We start from the raw sequence: 23,088 nt of genomic DNA, 5'->3' as shown, positions 1-23,088 counted from the left end.
ACGAAAGTTATGACACTTATGGTGTACTTATCCCATCAACCTAGTATAGAATAGAATAGAAAGAAAATTTGCATGATTGTTTGTTAGAACAAATCAGCGAGCGACGCATAACCTCGTCGAAGAGGCATGCGGGAATAATGTTGTGGTAGATCATAAGCCAAATCCATCGTCAAAAGAATACGACGATAAGCATGAAAGAGATGATAAGTGTTGATTGACAGAAAAAGGAGAGCAGGATAAGAATGCACGCCCATGTGCTGATCATAAATAACACGATAAAAACGATAGACGGGTCTTATTCAGAAAGGAGTGTAGTAACCTTTATCTAAATATGTACAGTGAATTTTTTTGGGAAACTGTTCAAATGCTTGTAAACCTATTATACGGTGATCAATTCGATCCTAAAATTTTCAATCGCGTCAATTTAATCCTAAACATTTTAATAATTTTGTCAATTTTGATCAGAAATCGCTAAAATGGCAATCTAGTCGGCCCTGGCTGTCCTTCGTGGCACGGTTGGCACTGAAGTGGCCAATTTTTTTTAATTTTTTTTTTAGCTTTCTAAATTTTTCTTCTTTTTTTCTTTTTCTTCTCCTTTTCTTTTTCGTTTTTCCATCCGCCAGCCTCTGGCGTGGGAGGGACACCTACACCTGGGCTGGCAAGGGTTGCCCTCGCCTGGGCAGCCCACGCCTAAGGCCGGCGAAGGGGATCCTCGCCCGACTACCCTCGCTTGAGGCCAACGAAGGAAAAAAAGGGGAAAAGAAAAAAAAAAGAAAAAAGAGAAAGAAAAAAAATTAATTGTCCATATCAGCGTTGGCCATGCCTTAGCACTTATGGCCGGAAGAATGAAATTGACAAATTGTCAAAAAGTTTAGAACTAAATTGACATAATTAAAAAGTTTAGAACTAAATAGATTTAAGACATTTCGAACAATTTTTTGTCAGCTACATGTTAATTCAATTCAAATTTACTTCACATTTAAAAATTCCGATGATTTTACGACCATCACTCACGATTCGTCGAGTAAAACAAGGAGGTAGATAACTCCTCCCCAAAGGAATCAATTGTTTACATGATTTTTCTTATTGATATTCTAATTCGGAAATTGCATTTTGATGGGTAGGGCCTCATCAGAGGCTAATGGGAGATGTGTATGCTTTCCTAACACACATTATGAAATTATATGTTAGTTTTCAAATACCATTCATCTCCATCTTAAAGTTCTCTGGTCTCGGAAAAGTTTTTTTTTTTATTCATCCCCAACTGCCCAAGATTTAATTTTTTTGATACAATTCGAGAGTCTTATCTAACTAAAATTCTTGCCATGCTTTACAGAGCAATTCTTCGAGCATGTATTAAGACTAACACTTAGATCTGTCAAAATAAGAATAAGTCATGAACCCATTTCTTAACCCATATATTAATAAATGGGTCATAAATGGATTAATTATATTCAAGAAATAGGTCATAAGTGGGTATAAACATATATGGGTGTTAAATAGGTCGTAAATGGGTCGTAAATATGTTATAAATGGGTTTACAACTTATTTAAACTCAATTCATGTCTCGCCCTTACTTAATTTTGCGCTCACTCACTCTACACTCTTATCTCAATTTTTATATATTAAAGTGGTTTAGCAATATGAGTCGGGTTGAGTATGGGTTGGTTATGTGTTGGGTCGGGTATGAGTCATTAAATTTTCATTACATGGAAATGGATCAAAACGGATTAAATGAGTTTATTTGGGTCAAACTATTTTCGATCCGACCTGCCTGTTTGACAGGCCTAACTACACTTCCACAAAATTCACCAAGTCCAAAGCCTCCACACGAACTATCAAGAGCACACTTGCTCGAGAAAATTGCAGAATGTGAAGAGCCTATGCTTGCGATTAATGTAACTGGTGAGCTTCTAGCGATATTACTAATTGAGAAGGTCACATAGGTCAATTTCAAATCACGTGATTTGAACTCGAAACCGAACCCTTGATTGATTTAGTCGGGCCTCCGACACGAACACGATCCATAGGATTTCATAGTCATGTCCCTCGAATTTTAAGTTTTGGGTTGCATAAATCACTCCCTCCCACTCCTTACAAAAAGTTAACTTTTAGTGGGAAGACGACCAACAAAAGTTTTAAGTTTGCTGATAATTTGTTAGGATAAAGCCTCTTCTCATGTTTTCATGTCGAATCGTGTTTCGTCAAGAATTTTAAGTGCATTAAAAAGGATGTGTTCTTTTCCATATGACTAAACAGTGAAGTGGATAGAGAAAATAGAGAGAGAGAGATAAACGGAAAAGAATGAAAAAACGAAAACTGAGTCTGGATCGTCATAATTGTGTACTAGTGTATTCAAAACTATACTAGAGATCAAACCGGATTCCTAAATGGTTGCAATTAAACCAAACCGTATTCAGGTAGGCTAGTCGAACCCGCTAGTCTGGTCCGATTTTTGAATCAGTGCTTTGCAACGAATATTATTTCGTTTGTTTTGCGAAAAATAAATGATTTGAAATATATTTTCCTAAAAATGATCATTTACAATTGCATCATTTGAAATAATTAATCAATGAAAAATATTATCATTATCAATCAACAATTTATGTCAAAACATTTTCATTAACAATAAAAATATTTTTTGGACAAATGATCATTTTTAAGAAATTATTTTCCAAAATCGTTCATTTTTCCGCGAAATAAATGCACCTTAGTGACCATATGGACGTAGTTAACTCACCCTCTGATCTGTGTGTGAGAATCTTGGGTACGCTACATCTATGCATACACTGTAATTGTACATCCAGACACCATTTACAGGTAATTCTAATCGATCAACCAACTTCAAAGAGTCTCTTGTGGATGCAGATCGAGCCTATGCAAAACGCTTCAAACTTCATGGCCAGTATAGCATCACAAGTTCCTTAACTAAGACTAAGAGCTATAGGGAATAGAATTATTGGCCATGAATGGTAGATTTATCACAAGGGGAAATGTTTTTACAGGGCATAACAGATAGAAATATCACAACCACTATGAGAAAATAGATCGTTTAAGTGACTTAATCTAGGTGGTCCGATGATACCGTACTGAAAAATGTATGCTAACCCAAAAGCCACTAGTAAGTCAGTAATCGTAATGCAAAATCCCATAGATGATGAGGTTTTGGCAGGAAATACGCTGATTATAATTTCTGACATAAGACAATTTCTGAAGGACCAACTGAGAGAAATCCAGTGTAACACGACACGAACATGTTTAACATGAGAGTGGCCGGTTGTCGCTCAGGATTTTTACAAAACCCAATCCTTTTATCATACTAATTAAAAGTTCGAGACACGACATGGGTTGTCACCCTAGATGAAACGGGAAGTGTTTGTTTTCTTACCTATTGAAAGTAGTAAATGACCCATGGGATAATTAGCCACACCCTGGACAAGCAAGTAGATTCTCAGAACAATTCGATTTCATACTTTTTCTACCTTGTGAATGAGAAAACAAGTGCGATTAACATATGCATGTCTTAAAACGGGGAATCTATTACAATCCGATGGAAGTTGTATGGCCTCCTTCATTAAAAGTTGATCCCCATCAAATTTTAACCTAGAAAGAGTAAGTTTAGGCAGAGACGTCGCTGCCTGGTCCTTACACCATCAACCGACACAAACCCATGGAAGAGAGTACATGAAATGACCAGTTCTATTAGATACATCAACAGAGTAAACTTTCGCAATTACATCCAATCAATTCAGATTAATACAGAGACAATCATAAGACACCATAGAAATCAACTCTCAAGCAGCAAACTTCTAGAGTGCGCATAGAACTTTCAAATTACACGAGTATTGTTATCATTGCAATTCACAATCCAAGTAGGGCAATTGCTAGACGCAAGGTTGCAATAAGCAACAGGGATTCCAACAAATAACAGAACATACCGAATTGTCTAGAGACCCTGCTCAATTAGATAATCGCCAAGCCTTTCTACAATGATGTTGCACTGGCCTGCATTCATGGGCTCATCGTATATGCCAATTATCAAGGCCTGACTGGTCTTCTTGACAGTGACACCACCGGGGCCCTGAAAGTAAAGCCACAATGGTTATAAAGAATACTTGACAATGGAGAATAAGAACACATATCGTCGAATAGCAATGCCAGAGGTTTCCAAATGCATCAAATGCTCAAAAGTTTGCTTTCAAGAGCACCATGCCATATATATAACAACTACGACTAGTCAAAGTAACAGAAGTATCCTTCGATAACCTGATCCATTTATTCTCTAGAGCATGCGATATTTCCTTGACCCTAATCCCTAAGTCTTTGATAATGCTGCAAATCCTTACACCCTCTTAAAAGGAACTTCTAATGTTTAGGGGCCCCAAATAGTTTGGACATGGTAAAAGCCTCCCGATGATCTTCCAAAAAGTAAAGAGCACTATATAAGTCGATAAGGTTTTTCAAGGTACATCGAAAAATGGAGGAGAAGAAATCATAATATAAAGTTTTTGTCAACCATGTTTGCACTGGATCAAAAGTATGAGACTCGACGGCCGTAAAACATTTTCTTGGAAAAGAAACAACTCTTTCCCATTGACATTGCATCACGGTCACAATTTTCAAGAATACGGAACTCTAAAAGTTGCTAGATCAGATCAACAGATGAGGAGGAACAACATGCCCAGTCCATCCTAATTTCGAAATCAATTTGTCTCAATACCTCAATTAGGAGAGAAAAGGTCCCCCCTTGAACATAAAAATGTAGCAAAAATCGGTGCATGCGAATGCAAAAAGCTTTGGCTTAAGCAGTCAGCAATGGTAAATAAAGGATGGATGGGAAGCCGCACCTTTTTCCCTCGAATAGCAGCTCCAGGCTCACCTTGGATCACCATATATTTCACGCTCCCCAGGAAGAGCCCCGTCGGAGCAAGTGATCCGGGTTCGTCGAAATCTTTCATGATTGCAGCAATTTCCTCAGGCTTGAACTAAAGAATCGAGCAACGGAATCAGCATTGCACAAAAGAAAGAGGAACACGGAGAGAAATTCAACATCAGCCACTTCTCATGGGCAAAAAAAGTCACTTTGAAAAGGGAATCGAAAGCCCCTATACGGGTGCAGCTGCCCATCAGAGCTGTGCAAAAATTTTGCAACAAGAAGCGTGAGAAACACTCGTCCCAAATCATCAAACCACTAAAAAAGGGACGGACAGAACGGAATCTAAGCAACCCCGGTTTCTTCTTCCTTTTCTCTCGTGAAATCTAAAGCCACCCTGCCTAAAACACGATCCCCAAAAGCACATGCCGTATCAAACCCCCACAAGAACCATCGCCCACAGACAGCCGCCCCCAATCATCCATCGGAAACCCTAAACGAGATCCGAAACACCCATCTCCAGCTCGGAAACATCCGCCCAGATCGAATCGAAACCCCACAAATCGATTCACGCGAACGGAACACACGCGCACACAAAATTACCAGTAACACACGTCCAGACAAATCAGATCTCGGCAAGAATCCGACCCGATCAGAACGTTCTCGAGCCCTAAGAAACGGCCGAATCGGGGAGAGAAAATCAAGAACCCCCGGCGGCGGCGGCGATGGAGGAGGGGGGAGGGGGGGGGGGGAAGGGGCTCAAGACCTGGGGGAAGGTGGCGCTCTGGGCCCAGACGCTGCCGTCGTGGCCGATGATGGCGGCGGCGGAGAGGTGGTTGCCCTCGATCTCGCACATCAGGTGCTCGTCGACGTACGTCTGCCACGACATCTTCTCCTCCTCCTTCTCCTTCTTCTCCTCGCTCGCTCGATTCGCGTCGTCCGCGCTTGACCTTGAAATGCTCCTCCTGCTGCTGTAGCTTATAGCTGAGGGGAGAAAGCAGCCGCTGTTCTTTTGGTCGGTTATTTTTTAATGGTAGGTTGGAATTAAAATTAACACCCCCCCAAATTTTTATGGAAAAAAATAAAATGTATTAAACACCCTTATCAATTCTAATAAAGAAATTAATTCGATATCTATATATAACACCAGAAAAATAGAGTTTTCAGAAAAAAAGAAAATGACACGTCGGAACATTCGTTAACGAAATCCATAAAATATTATTTTATAGAAAAAATACCTCAAAAAATCCCAAACTATGCCGCTTGTGACAAATTTATCCTGAATTTTTTTTTTACACGAAAAACCCCAAACTATGCCACTTGTGACAAATTTACCCCGAACTTTTTTTTGTGACACGAAAAATCCTAAACTATACCACTTTGTATAGTTCAGAGTAAATTTGTCATAAGTAACATAGTTTGAGATTTTTTTATAGTATTTTCCCTATTTTATATCACCCTGTCGGACATTTTTAGTGCCTCCGATAACGTAGAGGAAGCAAGCGCTATCTGGAATCCACCCAACTTGTGATGGCCTGGAGTTGGGTAAACTTGCTCATCGCCGAGCGATTTTTTTCGTCAGTCCATTGTTGCCCATTTTGAGAAGAACGAGCTTGGAGAGCCGGCCGCCAGTAATTTGTTAGGCGCCTTTAGTTCCCAAAACCCATCAATATACAAGTTAGATGAACAGACTAATCTCGTGAGCGAGTTTTGACACCCCGGTCTCGTGCTTATGGATGTGCAACCGTCAAAACTCACAATAAGCGGTTTCTTGATCTCCCATTCTCTCTCGTTTAAGCTTATTCGGTGTTCGTTTGTCGACCTGTCGGCGCATACATTAGATTTTTATGCAATTAGATTAATATAAAATGAGGACCAAAAATCAAAATTCGAGGTAGAACCAAAAAATAAAATAAAAATTGGAACTTTACAATGGAAATATTGGCTTTTCGAGTGTTGTCAACAGGGCAAGTCAAGTCAATGCATCTAAATCTTATCAAACAAGGATTTGGTGATGTGAAGTGGCAAGTTTCGTCGGCAGAAATATTAGCAGGAATGATAATATCACGTGGTGGGGGCGACCAAGATGATGTGTTGAATTTGAACGTTTTGGATTGGAAAATCCATTTGTTTTGAATAAAAGTATTCTTCTATAAATATGTAGAGACAAAATTAACAGTACGTTTGTTTCGCGAAAAAATAAATAATTTGATAAATATTTTTTTAAAAATAATTGCTTGTATCGCATAGAAAAATGAATAAACGAAAAATATTTTTCATCGCCCATGAAATATCAAGACATAGATTGTTGTCGATAATGAAAACATTTCTTGTTGGCTAATTCTTTCGACCGATTCGAATTATTGTTTTTAGAAAAATATTTTGCAAATCATTCATTTTTCACTAAATAAATAGAGGCTAAGTTAAGTTTGTCGCATCCAATGATTAAAATTTTAAATTCTCACATTCACTAAAGTTTCGTGTCATATTAATGGGGTAAGTTACCGGCATGAGAATTTATGCCCTTGGTAAAAAATTTACGTCCTTGGTAGACAAGGAAACGCAAGACAAAACCATAAATATAAAAACAACATTAATTGTTACGTTAGAAAGATAATAGAAGAAAAAGTGGATGCTCGCACGTCACTCTCTAATGAATAATACGACGGTATATTCCCTACATTATGAGCCCACTAGTCCACCTCATTGAGCAATTGGTATGTTAGGATGGGTTTGGTAACTTGCCAAATAGTGATTGATTCTATTTTTTTATTTTCGGAAACAAAAAAAAAATAGAAATTCGTTTAGTAATTTTTTTGTTCCCGGCATAAATTTATTCCCAAAATCAGTTTTGAAACAAAATTAAGAATCAAAAGAAAGTTGATCCTTAATTATGAAAACAAGAATTAGAAATATAAGAGATTTTTTTTTTTTTTCTTCTTCCCTAGCTGTGGCCAGCGGCAAAAAAATAGACCGCCTGGCGACACCCTTCGCTAGCCTAATTTGTTCGTTCCCCATGGCCAAGAGGAGAAAAAGAAAAAAAAAAGAAAAAAGAAAGAAAGAAATATTTAAATATTTAAAAATATTACTAATAAAAATAAATTTTGTGCAGTTATCAAACACATTTCTATTCTTTTACTATTCTAAGAATGGAAATTTTGGGCCATTAGCAAACGCCTTCAAATGCTTAAAAATTGTTTTAGGGAACAGAATAAAAAAAAATCATTTCGGAGTAGAAATTATTTCCGGGAACAGAATAGTTACTAAACGCACCCTTAGTGTTATGGAGCAAAGTATAGGCTTTCCTATATAAAGTGATTGTTGACACCTAAATTTCGACCGACCATTTAATAATAATTTTCATAGAAAATTGGGGATTAAAGTTTAACCCCTAAACAAAAATATTAAAATTGCATAGCATATAGTTTAAGTTCATATAGGTTAGTTGCATTTCGCATCGGACCGGCGGTGGCGAAAGTTGAAAATTCATCGCTAAACCGAGCTTGAGCACTCGGCTCGCTCAAGGAATTGGGGGCCAAAATTCACAAGTCTAAAAGGCTTTGGTTGTTTTAATTTGAGCTTAAGTCAGCCCAAATTAATTTAGCCCATCTGGAATTAAAATTAAATTAAATGATAAAGCTAAGTCTAAGCCCATTAGGACTAGGAAGCTCGGTTAATTAATTAACCTTGCGATATAAATATGTTGTCATAATTGAGGGAGCTCTCGAATTTCCAGAACACAATTCTTAAGAGCATGAGAGACACACGTGAGGAATAGCGAGAGCGAGAGAAACGAGCAAGAGAGAGAAAAAGAGTCAGTCGCGTGCGTGTGAACCGCCGTCGCGCCGCCCTTCCGTCGCTGCTCGTGCCGTCTGTCGCCGCTCTGCACTGCCCTAGGTGAGCTGCCCCCGCTGCTCACTGCCGCTCCGCACCGACGCCAGCCCCAGCCCCTGCTGCTGCTGCTCTGAGACACACCGACGCGAAGCTGCTCTGTCTTGACCTCCTTGATGACGTTGCCGCGCTGCTCTGTCCCTATCAACATCACTGTTGCTTCCTGACTCGTGATTCCTGCTGAGCCGCCACACATTGAATACATGGCCACAAAGAGAGATCCGCGACATTACAGAGAAGAAGAAAAGCTTGAGAGAGATACGGTGTTGGGGAGTATCACGAGTACTTTCATCGGCAAACTTTCATTGACGCTCGTTAAGTGATTTCTCCTCTCGACGAAGCTTGTCCTCTCGATCTTCCAGGCATTGCCGGCCACCCCTGTCACCGTCCCACGGTGGTCCTAAGAAACTTTATCCGATATCGTTTCAAATATTTAAATTCCTAATTCGAATGATTTTGTTGTCTTTGGTTGATTAGTAGATATATTTGAATGATGCATGGCATATTCGCAAGATTCTAAAAAATACACTAAGTTGGGAAATTCCTAACTTAACAACGTGTCGGGACGACTATCCGATCTCAACCATGAGATACGATACTGCACGGAAAATCTTTATCCCGTCCATTACTATATGGATACGATAGTAGATTTTATTTTGTTCCCAAATTCAAACGAATAGCCTTTCCATCAATATCCATAACCACATGGATATGATCGCCGGTTTATATCGTTTCCCTAATTCAAAGATAATAAAACAAATCTTGCGGATCGCGTGGATTGGTTTTGATCGTGGTGGTTATCCGTCTGTTTAATTTATTTCATTTAAAAAGAAAATTCCAAAAAAAAGATTAGTTAGGATTTGAATTGATCTTATTAGAAGATAATGATGCATGTTTAGGATAGGTTTAGAATAACTTTCTTTGAATAAGTCGATAGGATGACTTTTTAATTTAAATTAGGAATTAGAGTAATTTATTTCCTAGTTTAATTTAGCTATTATCCTAATCTCGATGGTTCATTTTAGGGTAATTCTTGATTTCAAATTTTCATAAAATACCAAAAAGAAGCCACTTTAGGATAGATTAAATTATCTTTTTTTTTAGAATAGATTGCATGTTAATTTAGGCATTTTTTAAATTCCGAATTTCATTGAAAAAATACCAAAAATAAATCATTTGTCTGTCATTAATTAGGTCACGTCGTCGCATGACATATAGTTTGCATGTTAGGCTGCATTAATCGCGTGTTAATTTTTGCACGTCATTACATATAGGTTAGCTTTCATTTAAATAAGTGAAAATCCAAAAAATATTGAGTGAACTCGCTTGTTAATTAGAAATCATATTAGGATTGATGATGTGATTTTCTAGCTAACAATGCGATGCTTGACGTTGCTTCGAGGTAAGTAATTCTCCCAATATTGCAATTTATTTAATGTTTTGATTATTGGGTGTTACTTTGGTGGTTTGCGCACCCGCATGATCACCTCACATGCTAGTGACTAAGTTAAAATGGATCCAGATCGCATGCATAAATATTTTTGAAATGAAAAGGTACTCGAAATGGCGTTAGACTAGATCTAGCGTAATCAAGTCCCGAGTTTAGAATCTCTTCGTAGGAATAAAACATATCTCCTATGTTTTATTTAGGTTTCTAATCGACCTACCACAAATAGATTAGTGGCGACTCAAAGCATAAAAACATTTGCATGTCAAAAACTTAAACCCTAAGTTGCGAATTGGTAGGGCTTGGGAGGGCCGAGTTAGGTTTAGTTTAGTCCTAATTTTAGGTCGCGAAGTGACATAGAAAATTATAAGTGCTCCTTTGAGTGATTGAGTCGAGCTCGACAGTTTCCATTGGTTCGTTGCATTTCTTGATATACCAATTTGATAAATCAATTTCGATAAATCTGGCATTAGTTTTAGCGACAAGAATAAACCCTTAATTCACATTTAAACGATTTTTTTGGGCGCATAAGAAAACCTTTTATTGCGCAACTAAAATGGCAAATGTAGGGAAATTTACCGAAAAAGTCATAAATCTATTGCACCTGTGTCAATTCAATCATAATCCTTTCGATTTGACAAATTTAGTCCTCAAGCTTTTGATGATTTGTCAATTTAAATTCCTAAAAAATAAAAAAAATAATTGGTTTTTGTTTGGGTTGTTTTTTTGTTGTTTGTTTGGTGGGGGGGGTTTTAAAAAGAGCGATTTTGTAATTTTTCTAAATTTTTTATTCTTTTCTTTTCTTTCCTTATTTTCTTTTCTTTTGTTGTCCAAGTCTAGGCCCATGACCCTTGGCCAGATCCAGGTAAGGGCTACGACCCTCATTGGCCTAGAATTGAAAAAAAGAAGAAAAGAAAAGAATAAAAATTATAAATTAAAAAAATTGTCCACGTCAATGCTGCCCTTACCATATAGGACAGTTGATGCTGACTAAACCACCTCATCAATGATTTCAACCAAAATTGGCCGGAATGACTAAATTGGCAAATCGTGGCACAATTGAAAGATTCATGACGAAATTGGTAAATCATCAAAATATTTAGGATTGAATTGGCTCAAATGCAATAAATTTAGGATTTTATTGGTAATTTTCTCGTCAAATGTAAAAACATAGTTGTGATACTAGGATAAATTCTTGAAAAATGAAGGAACAATGCTTGCAACATTGCATTCTCTTACTCTTGTCACCAGCAAACACATCGATTGAACATCATGCTGAACTACCATTTTTTTTAATAAGTGCATTGGAAGTCTTAAAATTTGTTATGAAAGTGCAATTAAGTCCTAAATTTTTCAAAAAATGCATTCAAGTCCTAAAACTTTTAAAAAGTGCAATCAAATCCTAAAACTTGTCATGAAAATTGTAGGACTTTCAATGCACTTTCGTACAAGTTTTAAGATTTGAATGCTTTTTTTGAAAATTTTAGGACTTAATTGCACTTTCATGACAAGTTTTAAGACTTCTAATACATTTATCTCTATTTTCCTTGATGCTTTGTATTTACGGGATCTATTAAAACCACCAATGTCCCGACTTAGAATACTCATGAAGGCATAATAGAGCCCATTGGAGTTAATAGCCTGCTTTCGAAACCATCCCCCGTGCCATCCTTCCTTCTCCCCCTCTAGGCTTTCTTCTAGGAGAATAAAAAGCCCTCACTAGGATTATCATTGTCGCGACCCTCTTGAAATGAATCTTGGGTTTGACGAATTGCTAGGCAGACCCAAAGAAGGAAACTCGAATAAGCCTTTTGCAAGATTGCACTTGCATTGCGCACAAACTCTCACAACCCCTATCAATCGCAATTTAGCTTTTAGATTAATAGTTAACGAATTGTTTTTTAAGAGTCAACACTAAACTGTTATCTAGGTCAGTCGGGAACCTAAGAAAAGAGTGGGAGATCGCTTCAAACCAGAGATTCTTGGATTCACAAATTTGATTATGCTAGAAAGCCTAACGCCTAATTTAAACTGAAACAAATGGTTCTTTAAAGCCTATTAGGCTTTTTCTGTCAAATGATAAGCAAAAGATGGAACCAAATGTCCAAATGGGAGCATTCATCCTAAAATCATAACATCATTTCGTATTTAATAAGCAAGATCCTCATGCAGATTTCTTTATTATTCTTACATTTTCCCTTGCAAAGAAGTATCCACATAGAAACTAGGTTCGCTATGGCATTTATTGATGAATGCAATTTTGTAAGGATTGGGAACCGGTTTTATGGATCCACCTGGGTGGTTCCGATTCCAATTTTTTAGAACCAGTCCTTAGGGGGCAATTCCCGGTTCTAAGGTGAGAATCGCCCACCCGAACCATGCTCACCCCTAGTTGACATGATGTACAAATGACGTTGTTTTGACTAAAATTCTTGACCAAAAGGTTTAGGGTAAATATGTCACAGTGGATATAGTTTGTGATTTTTTATGTCACAATAATTGTTTAAGGTAAATGTGTTATACTGGGCACAGTTTGAGATTTTTTGTGGCTTTTTCCCACAAATTTAAGATAAATATGTTTATACGACATAACTAACAATCTTGCTACCAAATCTTTTTTCTACTAAAAAAGAGAGAAAAAATTAAGGGCAAAATTCACAAAAAACCCTAAACTATGCCCATCGTAACACATTTTCCCCCAAATTTTTCTTTGACATGAAAAATCCCAAACTTGTAATTGTGTGGGATATTACCCTCCGTCAAAATTCTGCCAGCGAGAACTGTTAAAAATCTAGCTATATGGACGCTAGAAAGTTATTAACATAATGCCCACGTGACTTAAGTGAAATAAAAATGATATTATTTTCACTGAAAAATCATCCAACAGAACCTTGACGAAAGGTAAATGTATTTTCGAGTTTGAGAAAAATTAAAAATAAATGTGTCACAGTTGATATAATTCGATATTTTTTATGTTACATAATTTGAGATTTTTTTGTCATTTTTTCCCAAAAATCAATTTCCTTCCGGACAAGAAGCACGTGCGCGTGCTTTCTCTCTCTCTCTCTCTCCCCCCTCACCTGTACATTATTTTCTCCACGGTGTCCTTCCCTCTGTCTCTCTCCTCACCTGTGGATCATCTCATCTACAGTTCTCTCTCTCTCTCTCTCTCTCTCTCTCTCTCTCTCTAACTCACGGACCTTCCGGCTCCGTCGATGGCGCCTCGCCGATTACTCTCCTCCCTCTCCCTCCTCCTCCTCCTCCTCGACCTCGCGTCCGCTTCCCCGTCGCAACCGCTCATCCGCCTCTACTCCGGCGGCCGGAAGTTCCTCAGGGACGACGGCCTCTACTGCGAGAGCTGGCGGCTCGCCGTCGAGACGAACAACGCCGGGAGCTGGACGCAAATCCCGTCGCGATGCGAGCAGTTCGTCCCGGCCTACATGACCGGCGAGCGCTACGCGTCGGACTCGGCGGTCGTCGCGAAGTACTCGTCGGAGTTCGCCAAGTCCGTGGAGATCGCCGGGGACGGGAGCGACGCTTGGGTGTTCGACGTCGACGAGACCCTGCTCTCGAACCTGCCGTACTACGAGGCCCATGGCTTCGGGTAAGTTCGGCCGTGGTGGCGATGATCTCGTCGCCCGCCGCTGGATTCGCTGATTTCTTCTTTGACTCGCGTTCGGTCCGGTGATGTGTGGTCCGGATGCGTTTAGCCTTTTCCCCGTCCCCGGTTGGTGATTGCTTATTGGTTGCTCTGCCTAGGGATCGAACCAGTAGGATCTCGAGACGTGGAAACGTGTTCCTGGAGTTAGATTCGTTTGACGGTGGAGGCTCACTTTAGTTGGTGAAAGGCCGAAATATGGTTATTAGTCTACTCTGTCGTGTCTATGGCATCCTGAAGGTGTTACGAAATTACAAGCTTGAGGGTCCAAAATTCATCTTAAGATCGAATTGAATGAGCAGTTTAACAATTGCTGTTACCCTTTTGTATTTCATGATCAAGCTTGGTCTGATGTTGCTTGACAGAAGCAAAATTACCTGTCTTTAGCTCCGATTAGCACGACCCGAATAAGTCTATGCTTATATCTCGAGCTTTTTCGAATGCACGACATTTCGGGTAACCCGTTCCCGGTTTTTGTTTGATGTACTGGAATGATCCTTAATCCTGATACACTAGGCTTGGAGACAGAGTTGAGCTCTAGAGGATGTTACTATTGGAGAACTTCCCTAAGCGAAGATCACCTGAAAATTTAGAAGCACTTACTAACAAGTACAAGCTGAATGAGATTAGTAACAAAGTTCAGCCGCCGAAGAGCTCAGCAAGCACTTACTCGAAGTTGCAAATAAGTAATTTTGTTCTTTGCTTTTCGTGATTGGATAGACAAAAATGCCACCATCCCTTACCAATTGGTTTAATTTGCCGAGTTTGTGCATTACCTGATTATGGTGTTAACGTTGCTGTTTTGAACCGTTCAAAATGTCGTCATGTGGCTGCTGGTGGCATGAGCTCTATCTGAAAAAGAGTCCAACCATAAATTGGATTATGGAGAAGTTGTGTGACGCATTCTCCTCTTTCATCCACTTAATGAGTTCAATATTTATTCTTAAAAGCATTTCTTTCTCATTTAGGAGGAAGCTTTGACCAGCTACATGAGATGAGAATGAATAAAGTGAGTCATTTTGATTCATTGTCTTATTTGTTGCTCTCATCTGTTGTTTTATTGGGTTGAAGTAAAATCCTGGTGGTTGTGACAGTTTACTAATTTTTTGAGGGCCCGATGTTTTTCTTTGGTGGCTTTTGATGGAAGTAGTCAACCCATGTTTTCTTTGGTGGAGTATTAAGAGGTTCACTTACTTACCAGAAAAGATAATAACAATAAAGTCAGTCTAGATGTGATGAACAAATCCACTTTTATGCTTAGTTTATTCTTGGATGATATACTACTCGAGTAACTTCTCCAATGTTCGGTTCATGCTTCGAGTTCCTAGTTGGTTACAGATGTTTGCCAAGGGGTGAGGACTGATTTGGATGTTACCTGATCTAGTTAGGACTTGGGAGTTCTTTTTCTTCCCTTGTAATAGGGTAATTGTCCCAAATCTGGCTCATAGTTGTTGACTGTTTTATTTCAAACGTAGATCAGAGGTCTTTGATGATAAAACTTTCGATGATTGGGTGGCTTTGGCCGACGCCCCTGCTTTACCTGCAAGCTTAAGTTTGTACAAGGAGCTTCAACAGCTGGGTTTCACGATCTTTCTGCTGACTGGGCGCAGTGAACATCAAAGAAACGTTACGGAAAAGAATCTTCTATATGCTGGGTACAGTGACTGGGAAAGGCTTCTCTTGAGGTAAAGTTGTGAAATAAAGATCCTGTTCTCTAGCTTTCAGCCCTTTCTTGGTTATGAAAGAAATATTGTATGCTGCTTTGTATTTTCGTACATTTGATTTGAACTTTTTCCATTCTTTATAATGAAATCAGGAATGCTGACGATCAAGGCAAACCTGCAATTGTCTATAAATCAGAGAGGAGGTCTGAATTGGAAAGCCAGGGTTATACAATTCATGGGAGCTCCGGAGACCAGTGGAGTGATTTGCTAGGTTTTGCTATTGCAAAACGGTCCTTCAAGCTCCCGAACCCTATGTACTACATTTCTTGACAACAATGATGTCAAAACTCTGAAGCACGAGAACATGGACGTGACACATTGATTCGTATTGAATGAACATGATTCTTTTCTGCCCAAGTCATTCGTTGTTGCCATTGCCAGGCATTGACTTAATGTTTTTCTTATTTTCAATAAGATGAACAATGGATTTACCCTTTATTGTGTAGTTTCTTGTGCACACGCTCTGTGTAAAACCTATTTCTACACACCATTGGTGTTTTGAGGGTGAAGTACCCGCAAACTTCAAATGTGATGATGCAGTACACCGACCATCTCATAGTAGGTTTATATCCTATATTTCTTAGTATTGATGAAGAGCATGTACATAAATAACGTCTGTTTTTTTCAACTATGTTCCCTGTATTCGTAGGCTTGGTGTGAACTTCCAAATTAATAAAAAAAAAAATTCTATGGTGCATTTCTTTTTGCAGAATTTGTGAAACTTGTGTCGTCTCTGACCAAGGAATTCAAAACCTTCAGAATTTCACATATACTCCTGAATATCAGGCAGCTCTGAAGATAATCATCTTCATGCTAATGAACTCAAATTTCCAAGCCCTCCCTCTCTCTTCTGCTTCCATAACTGTTTTATTCCTATGTTGTGCGAGTATCTGCAAGACGCAACATGAAAATTTCACTGGGAAGCTGCGTTATGTATTGTTTTTCGGTCTCTATTTTTTGTGCCTTCCTGGTTGTGCGGTTTCTTCTTGTTCCTCCTTTTGGCAGTATGCGACTACGGAGCTGAATTTTGGGCGTTAGTGTTTCTACTATGGATCTGTAAGTGTAACAATCTAAATGTGGTGGTAGTATTTAAGAAAAATGGCAGATGCGCCACAAGACAGTACAAGGCACTCTTTTGACAAATGCAAGTTGTGATTATTTAACTGCCTTTCCCAGTCAATAAATATTTAACGTGGTGTACTTACACATATATAACCTATAGGCTCACAAAACCCCGTTAATTTCAAGACATATCTTATCCAGTACAGCTCCCACGAAAACTATTGTATCAGAAAATTAAGACAGTATGCTCTGAATCATGACACTCATTAATTGCAGACAGCCATAACCAACTCACAGCTCATGGTGACATGGAGGTCAGATCTGAAGCTGTCCCAGAGAGAACAGCCATCGTGCCACAAACATGTGGCTGCACCGAAGGTATTCTTAGACAACTCGGCCCTCCTCCTGGTGTGGAAGAACACTCTGGTTGAGGCCTCTGCATGTCCTTATTAGGAATACAGTTGACCGAGAAATCGAAGCCCACGCTCCTAAAGAACAGCTTCGTGCATTCCTGGCTCAACTCAGACAGGAAATTGTAGGCCACTGTCAAGTTCATGAGGCTTTTGAGTGAACAGACCAGGTCGGGTAATTCCCCCGATAGCTTGTTGTGCCCCAAGTTCAGGACTTCGACCTGGCTCAAGCAAGAAAGCGTATCGGGCAAATGACCTATCAATGAATTGTAGCTCACATCGAAGACTTTCATCTCTGTGAACAACCCGATTCCCTGAGGAATGCATCCTGATAACTGGTTATTCAGAAAAAGAATCTCCTTCAGTTTGGAGGCCATCAGACCAAAGCTAGCCGGGATGCTTCCGCTGAACTTGTTATTGGCCAAATTGATCACTGAAGCTTGAGAATTGCCTAGGTTCTGAGGAAGCTCACCTTCAAAGTTGTTGTTGTTGACAAATATGGCATCAAGTTTCCTGTTGAAAAGGTCTTCTGGTATTGGGCCGGAGAAGCTGTTAAATCTGAGGTCTAAGTAAATGAGATTTGGCATTTCAAGAACAACTGCAGGAAAAGTGCCTGAGAACTGATTATTACTGAGGTCTAGCTCTTGGAGAGAGGAGAGATCTCTGAGAGTGTTGGGGACCGAGCCTGAGAATCTGTTGCTGTTGAGGTGGAGGAGGGTCATGTCAGTGAGCAAAGACAGCTCTTTGACAAGAGTTCCCTGAACATTTGCCTTGTTGAGATCTATGCCTGCAACTAAAGGACCCATTCCATCTTGGGGATCTGAGCAGAACACTCCCTTGTACGAGCACACATCAGAACCAACCCAAGTCTCCATAATCTTGTTTGGATCATCGGTGACGGCTGATTTCCATGCCTGAAGAGCTGTGTAGGCATTGCTCAGCCTTGAACCTGATGGAGCTGGGGCGTTGATCCCTCCACCAATCCAGACACTGCCCGCTCTGCCTCCACGCCCACTGCCAACTCCAGCATCACCGCCGCCCATCCCGATGCCGACTCCACCGCCGACATATGCTGCTTCAATCGGCATTGCCAGGAGGAGTAGAAAAGCCAAAAGCCAGTTCTCCATTTTTCCTTAGGCGTGGGTGGCTGCAGCCTGCGAGGTGTGTTCTGTGCCTTGGTATGCTCGCAAGGTTGTCCACACAAGTCTTGCTCAGTGGAAAGGGGAAAACGAGTGGTGGGGTTTTAGCTTGTCGTGCATTTGCTCCTGTTGTTGTCTCTACGAGGATTTCTTGATTTTGTTCTCTTATTTTTGGGATTCCATTATTGTGTAGTTCTATTAGATGTCTTGAACATTTAATGATGGACAGGTAGTTGAGTCCAGAATTTAACCACACCATGAACAGCAAAGTTGCTGTATAAGTAAATTTCATGCAGAGAGAGAGAGAGAGCGAGAGAGAGAGAGCAGCAGCAGCAGGAGGAGGTTATCTAATTTACTATCGGGAAGGGTTGCATCATTCAAGATTGCCCTTGTTCTGAAGTAAATTGGTTCACCAGAGAGGAAACAATTACATTGAAGCGTGACCGGCCAAAGAGGTCGACATCAATGGCCTCTGTCGGGCATTAATTCTTTAGTATACTACCCAGTGTCCTCAAAACGGGTTAATATGACTCGATGCAACTATCACTATTACCCACTCACGTGAATCGCCAAGCATGCACTACGTTTGTGTATGGAACTCCTACCCCACACGGCTCGCTTCAGAACTACACATGAACCGAAGATTGTCAGACAGCATAAGCATCCGTAAGTTCAAAATGAAAAACTCATCCTGACTCTACGTCGGCCGGACGATCACAGTATGTACTGCGCTATCGCGCCCTACATCGCCGAGACGAAGGGCGAGATGCGACGGACCGCAGGCACGTCCGGTGATATGGAAGTGTTCCCCACGCTATCAGTGCGAGGGAGTGAATTGTGGGTAACAGAGTTCATGATTGGGGGATTCAAAAAGAGAGCCTTAAAGAGCAAAAGGGCAAAGGAGAGGGGGGCCAAAAGAAGAGCCTTGATGTGATCAAACCAGCAGAAAGTGGCGCAACAAAACGCGTGCTTTCCTTGAATAGTAATGGGTGGCAGCTAGTTTCCATGGTCACTGGGGACAAAAAATTATGCACACATGACACAACCTACCCCTCAAAATAAATAATAAAAAAATGAAAAAAAATAAATTTGAGGGACTTTTCAACTGTTGGCCAGAAGAATTCAGTTTTCTCTCTCTTGCTTACTATAGAAATATGTAGATTTTTTTTAAAATTGTTTTGGAGTTCCTCTCTCCGATAAAAAAATCCTACGTAGCTTAATAACGGATTTATATGATCTTTATATATATGCCTAATTTCCTAAAAAAACTCTTAACTTTAGGTTTAGTCCAAATTATGCCATGAATTTCTTTTGTCTCAAAACCCGAGCTTTAAGTTCAGTCTCAAACTACCCCAAATTATTTTTTGTCTAAAAAAAATCTCAAATATTAGGTTTAGTCCAAAATTTGTCTCGGAATTTTTTTTTTAAAAAAATCACTAACTTTAACTCTAATCCAAAATCTGTCTCGAACCTTTGTTTGTCTAAAAAATAAAATCCATTTTCAATCTAGTCTCAACTAAGTTTTTGTTGACTCTCCGTCGAAAAATCTGTATTAGTAGTTTGACCTGGCCTTTCTACGTCGGCAACAAATCCACGTCAGCAAGATGACGTAAAAAATTATCTCCGAAAAGAAATCGTTCTTTGATATGAAAATCAGGCAATTTAGGGACGACTAAAGGCGATTTTTGGACAAAGGGCTAACAAGGGCAGATTTGAGACAAGAGTTAAAGTTTGGGATTATTTTCAAGACAAAAAAAAAGTTCGGATAAATTTAGGATTGAACCTAAAGTGTGAGGTTCTTTAAAATAAAAAAAAATTCGGAACAAATTTGGGCTAGACCTAAAGTTGTGCTTTTTTTTTTTAGACAAAAAAAAAGTTAAGATTAAAATTGAAACTGCACTTAAAATTGAGTATTTTTTAGGGATTAAGCCGTATATACACGTAATCTTCTTCCCTCCCTGTCAACTTAAACAAAATGTGATAGAAGTGAACATTCGCAACTGTCGTGCCTTGTCCGAAATTTCTTCCGAAGCAAAGCCGTTTCGTTTGCTCTGCCTCGCCGGATCGAGCGGCATGGTGAAGACCGGCGAACCGAACGGCGCCGGGGGCGGCGGCGAAGACGACGGCCGCCGCGACGCGCGGCGGGTCGCGAGGTTCGACGGGAAGCGCGCCTTTGTGGGGGCGGGCGCGAGGATCTTGTTCTACCCCACACTCCTGTACAATGTGCTGAGGAACAAGCTCCAACCCGAGTTCCGATGGTGGGATGAAGTCGACGAGGTATCGGAATCTGTCTCGGACCCTCGTTTCGTTGGTCGTTTCCTTCTTCGATTTCGAAATTGCGGTTTGAAGTTTGGTCTGCTTGATTTGTATGGCTGCGGGTGGTGATGGGTTTGATTGATGAGATACGGTGGCATGGTTCATGATGTGTTTGGGCTCTGGTCTCTTGAATTTGTTGACTTTTGTGGACCCTTCTGTCGGGGGGCTCATGTTGTATGTACTGGTGGTGATCTAGAAGCTCATTTCAATTGCAAGGTTGGAGTTTTTGAGCTTAAATTGTTGAAACCGTGTTGCGAATGATAGTTTCGAGTGTATTTTGATTGGAGACTTGGAATTTCATTGTCTTTTCTGTTCTCGACGCCGCCCGGAGCAGAATAGATTGGGCAGAGTTGATATGGTGAAGAAAAGCTGTTATTTTCTGATATGCTATTTATTCGGGTCAATATATACCAGTTTCTTTTGTTAGGCGCAGTTCCATTCCGCAAGGATGTTCGGCGGTTGAAGCGGCTTGGTGTTGATGGTGTCATCACTCTCAATGAACCTTACGAAACCTTGGTTCCATCGTCGCTTTATCGTGTCAGTGATCTCTTTCCTTTCTTTCTGGGGTTTCCGGCCCATTGATTAAGTCATGTTCAGGGTCTTTAATAGTTTCGTTGTTCTGTGCTCGTCAGGATTATAAAATTGATCACTTGGTGATACCTACAAGAGACTATCTTTATGCTCCTTCTCTTGATGATATTGACCGGGCGGTGGCCTTTATTTATAGTAAGTAATCCTTCACAAACGTGGTCACAGTAAATGCCGTGATGCCGGCGATCTGGTTCTGCTGTCAATTTGATAAAAAAAACTCGTTTTTTGTCCCAACACCTTGTCTTGTCTGTGATTCAGGAAACGCATCTTGTGGCCGAAAAACTTATGTTCACTGCAAAGCTGGGAGAGGAAGGAGCACAACAGTTGTGCTCTGCTATTTGGTATACAAGGACTAAATTAAGGATACTGTCGGTTTGTTGCACACAGATCAACTGTGCTTATCACTATTGGCTTATAATTGAGGGTGACATTGGCTGCTTCATGTATTGCAGGTGAAGCATAGACACATGACTCCTAGTGCCGCCCTGGAATTTGTGCGTTCTAGAAGGCCCAGAGTGCTGCTAACTTCCTCTCAGTGGAAGGTGAGAAGAACTGCTTATTCTTCTTCTTGTTCATGCCTATCATTACAATCTTGATTATGTAATGAAGTTGCATCACATTGAAGGAATTACTGGACAAGTTACATTTTTGTTTCTTCAATTTAGGGTTACTTTCACTCTGGTCAGTATACTCTTAAGTGGTTTCAATCCACTCGCTTAGTTAAGCATTCTTTAAATGAGTAAAAGAATGCTGATGTGCCGTACCCTGCTACACTATGATTCATTGATAAGTGCCGTGTTGGCTCCCATAAAGTGCCGCTAAAAGTTTTTGTTTCTTAAAATGAGTTGATGGGTAGTCCTGATCTGAAACCACTTCCATAGTAGGTGACCGGGCGGAAGGTCGACCTGATCTAGAATAGTGTCAAAGTTAAATGATCGACTTCGTAATTTTCACAAGCTTTATGTCTGTAATTTATTCTACTTATTTTACATGACTCTTTCCTGCATGATGCTGCTCACATCAGGCTCAAAGGCTAGATCAGTTGCTTGCTTGAATAAGATTTTTATGCATAACTTTTGCTTTCCACCATTGTAGCGATAGTTATATCATTATGTTGACCACATTTCTGAACCCTAGTACAAAAGTGTAATGGTGGTGTAAAGAGGTGTTCATGCTTTTAAACTTCACTGCTTGACTCCGAGTCCCCTTGGCAACGTCATACTAAGCAGGCAGTTCAAGAGTACAGCAAGCAAAGGCCAGTCACTGCAGTCGGCTGTTCCCTTGAAGATGCAGTAACCACTACAGATGCTGATATGGAAGGGAATTGTGGGATTTCTGATGGTCATTTTGGCAGGCAGAACACGGATGCTCCTAAGGTGAGAATCGGTAGCCCTGAGATTACAAAGCTGTCTTGCCTTTGTGCTTCTTTGAGGGTTTGTGGTACTTGTGGACCAGTCGTTGGGCAGACACCGGTGCCTGAGGCGCATGCTGGCTAATTGCCAACCTGTGCTCAGCATGGTCCTGCGTAGCTTGTACAGGGTTAAACTGTAAACTAAGCGATCTTGTCTGGTTCCCTTGTATCCGATATCTTTCACATTGATTGAAGTCACAGATGACGGCCCAATGGGATGCATTTCTGTTTCCGAATAAAGAAATGTATCCGTTTCCACAAGCCACAGTCAGGCTATGTTTTGGTTTGGATCTTTGATAGCTTTTTGTCTACCGCGTTGTTGATGCTTAGGCGTGTGACGCTTGCTTCACATGATTTGACCACCAAACTCAACATCCATAAGCCAACATTCCGAGAAGAAACGAAGATTCGCGATTCCGAGTTGGGAATAAGGCTAAATTGGGTGACATTTTTAATTTCTCTGCTTACATGCTTGCTCGATCAGAGTTAAGTTCTCTCATTACAGTTCATGCTCTGGCTTTGTGGGCTTCGAGCCCATTTTTCAGCTGTCAGCTCCATCAATTCAC

At 40.1% G+C, this 23,088-nt stretch overlaps 4 protein-coding genes across 4 annotated transcripts; 2 read left to right on the top strand and 2 right to left on the bottom strand.

Moving 5' to 3' along the window:
- Positions 1 to 3,681: 3,681 nt before the first annotated feature.
- On the bottom strand, positions 3,682 to 5,852 carry LOC115671266 (profilin-4-like). The gene is made up of 3 exons (XM_030592786.2): positions 5,640 to 5,852; positions 4,848 to 4,985; positions 3,682 to 4,081 (listed from the first exon to the last, which is right to left on the bottom strand). Exons 1-3 carry the CDS (start codon positions 5,760 to 5,762, stop codon positions 3,947 to 3,949), a joined length of 396 nt encoding a protein of 131 aa, XP_030448646.1. The 5' UTR covers positions 5,763 to 5,852; the 3' UTR covers positions 3,682 to 3,946.
- Positions 5,853 to 13,354: 7,502 nt separating this feature from the next.
- LOC115671265 (acid phosphatase 1-like) lies at positions 13,355 to 15,950 on the top strand. The gene is made up of 3 exons (XM_030592784.2): positions 13,355 to 13,815; positions 15,345 to 15,554; positions 15,686 to 15,950. The coding sequence occupies exons 1-3, from the start codon at positions 13,427 to 13,429 to the stop codon at positions 15,861 to 15,863; spliced, it is 777 nt and encodes a 258-aa protein (XP_030448644.2). The 5' UTR covers positions 13,355 to 13,426; the 3' UTR covers positions 15,864 to 15,950.
- Positions 15,951 to 16,726: 776 nt separating this feature from the next.
- LOC115671263 (leucine-rich repeat extensin-like protein 6) lies at positions 16,727 to 18,336 on the bottom strand. The gene has a single exon (XM_030592781.2). The coding sequence runs from the start codon at positions 18,190 to 18,192 to the stop codon at positions 16,954 to 16,956; it is 1,239 nt and encodes a 412-aa protein (XP_030448641.2). The 5' UTR covers positions 18,193 to 18,336; the 3' UTR covers positions 16,727 to 16,953.
- A 1,848-nt stretch (positions 18,337 to 20,184) lies between these two features.
- LOC115671264 (phosphatidylglycerophosphate phosphatase PTPMT2-like) lies at positions 20,185 to 22,783 on the top strand. Its single transcript, XM_030592783.2, has 6 exons — positions 20,185 to 20,481; positions 20,935 to 21,057; positions 21,153 to 21,246; positions 21,370 to 21,452; positions 21,564 to 21,653; positions 22,341 to 22,783. The coding sequence occupies exons 1-6, from the start codon at positions 20,278 to 20,280 to the stop codon at positions 22,605 to 22,607; spliced, it is 861 nt and encodes a 286-aa protein (XP_030448643.2). The 5' UTR covers positions 20,185 to 20,277; the 3' UTR covers positions 22,608 to 22,783.
- The last annotated feature ends 305 nt before the right edge of the window (positions 22,784 to 23,088 follow it).

The sequence above is a fragment of the Syzygium oleosum genome, unplaced genomic scaffold (genome assembly GCF_021117445.2).
Source record: "Syzygium oleosum isolate NSW1041296 unplaced genomic scaffold, Sole_v2.1 Sole_v2.21, whole genome shotgun sequence".
NCBI classification, from domain to species: Eukaryota; Viridiplantae; Streptophyta; class Magnoliopsida; order Myrtales; family Myrtaceae; genus Syzygium; species Syzygium oleosum.
Note: the sequence above shows the minus strand (reverse complement) of the source record. Positions and strands in the feature narration are given on the sequence as shown.

Excerpts from the sequence above, each read along its gene's own strand:
- LOC115671266 (XM_030592786.2), bottom strand. The coding sequence starts at position 5,762 with ATGTCGTGGCAGACGTACGTCGACGAGCACCTGATGTGCGAGATCGAG. Across the intron at positions 4,986-5,639 it reads AGAGCGCCACCTTCCCCCAG|TTCAAGCCTGAGGAAATTGC; the intron begins GTCTTGAGCCCC and ends TCGATTCTTTAG. Across the intron at positions 4,082-4,847 it reads CTGCTATTCGAGGGAAAAAG|GGCCCCGGTGGTGTCACTGT; the intron begins GTGCGGCTTCCC and ends CTTTACTTTCAG.
- LOC115671265 (XM_030592784.2), top strand. The coding sequence starts at position 13,427 with ATGGCGCCTCGCCGATTACTCTCCTCCCTCTCCCTCCTCCTCCTCCTC. Across the intron at positions 13,816-15,344 it reads TACGAGGCCCATGGCTTCGG|ATCAGAGGTCTTTGATGATA; the intron begins GTAAGTTCGGCC and ends TTTCAAACGTAG. Across the intron at positions 15,555-15,685 it reads TGGGAAAGGCTTCTCTTGAG|GAATGCTGACGATCAAGGCA; the intron begins GTAAAGTTGTGA and ends TAATGAAATCAG.
- LOC115671263 (XM_030592781.2), bottom strand. The coding sequence starts at position 18,192 with ATGGAGAACTGGCTTTTGGCTTTTCTACTCCTCCTGGCAATGCCGATT.
- LOC115671264 (XM_030592783.2), top strand. The coding sequence starts at position 20,278 with ATGGTGAAGACCGGCGAACCGAACGGCGCCGGGGGCGGCGGCGAAGAC. Across the intron at positions 20,482-20,934 it reads GGTGGGATGAAGTCGACGAG|TTTCTTTTGTTAGGCGCAGT; the intron begins GTATCGGAATCT and ends AATATATACCAG. Across the intron at positions 21,247-21,369 it reads GGCGGTGGCCTTTATTTATA|GAAACGCATCTTGTGGCCGA; the intron begins GTAAGTAATCCT and ends TCTGTGATTCAG.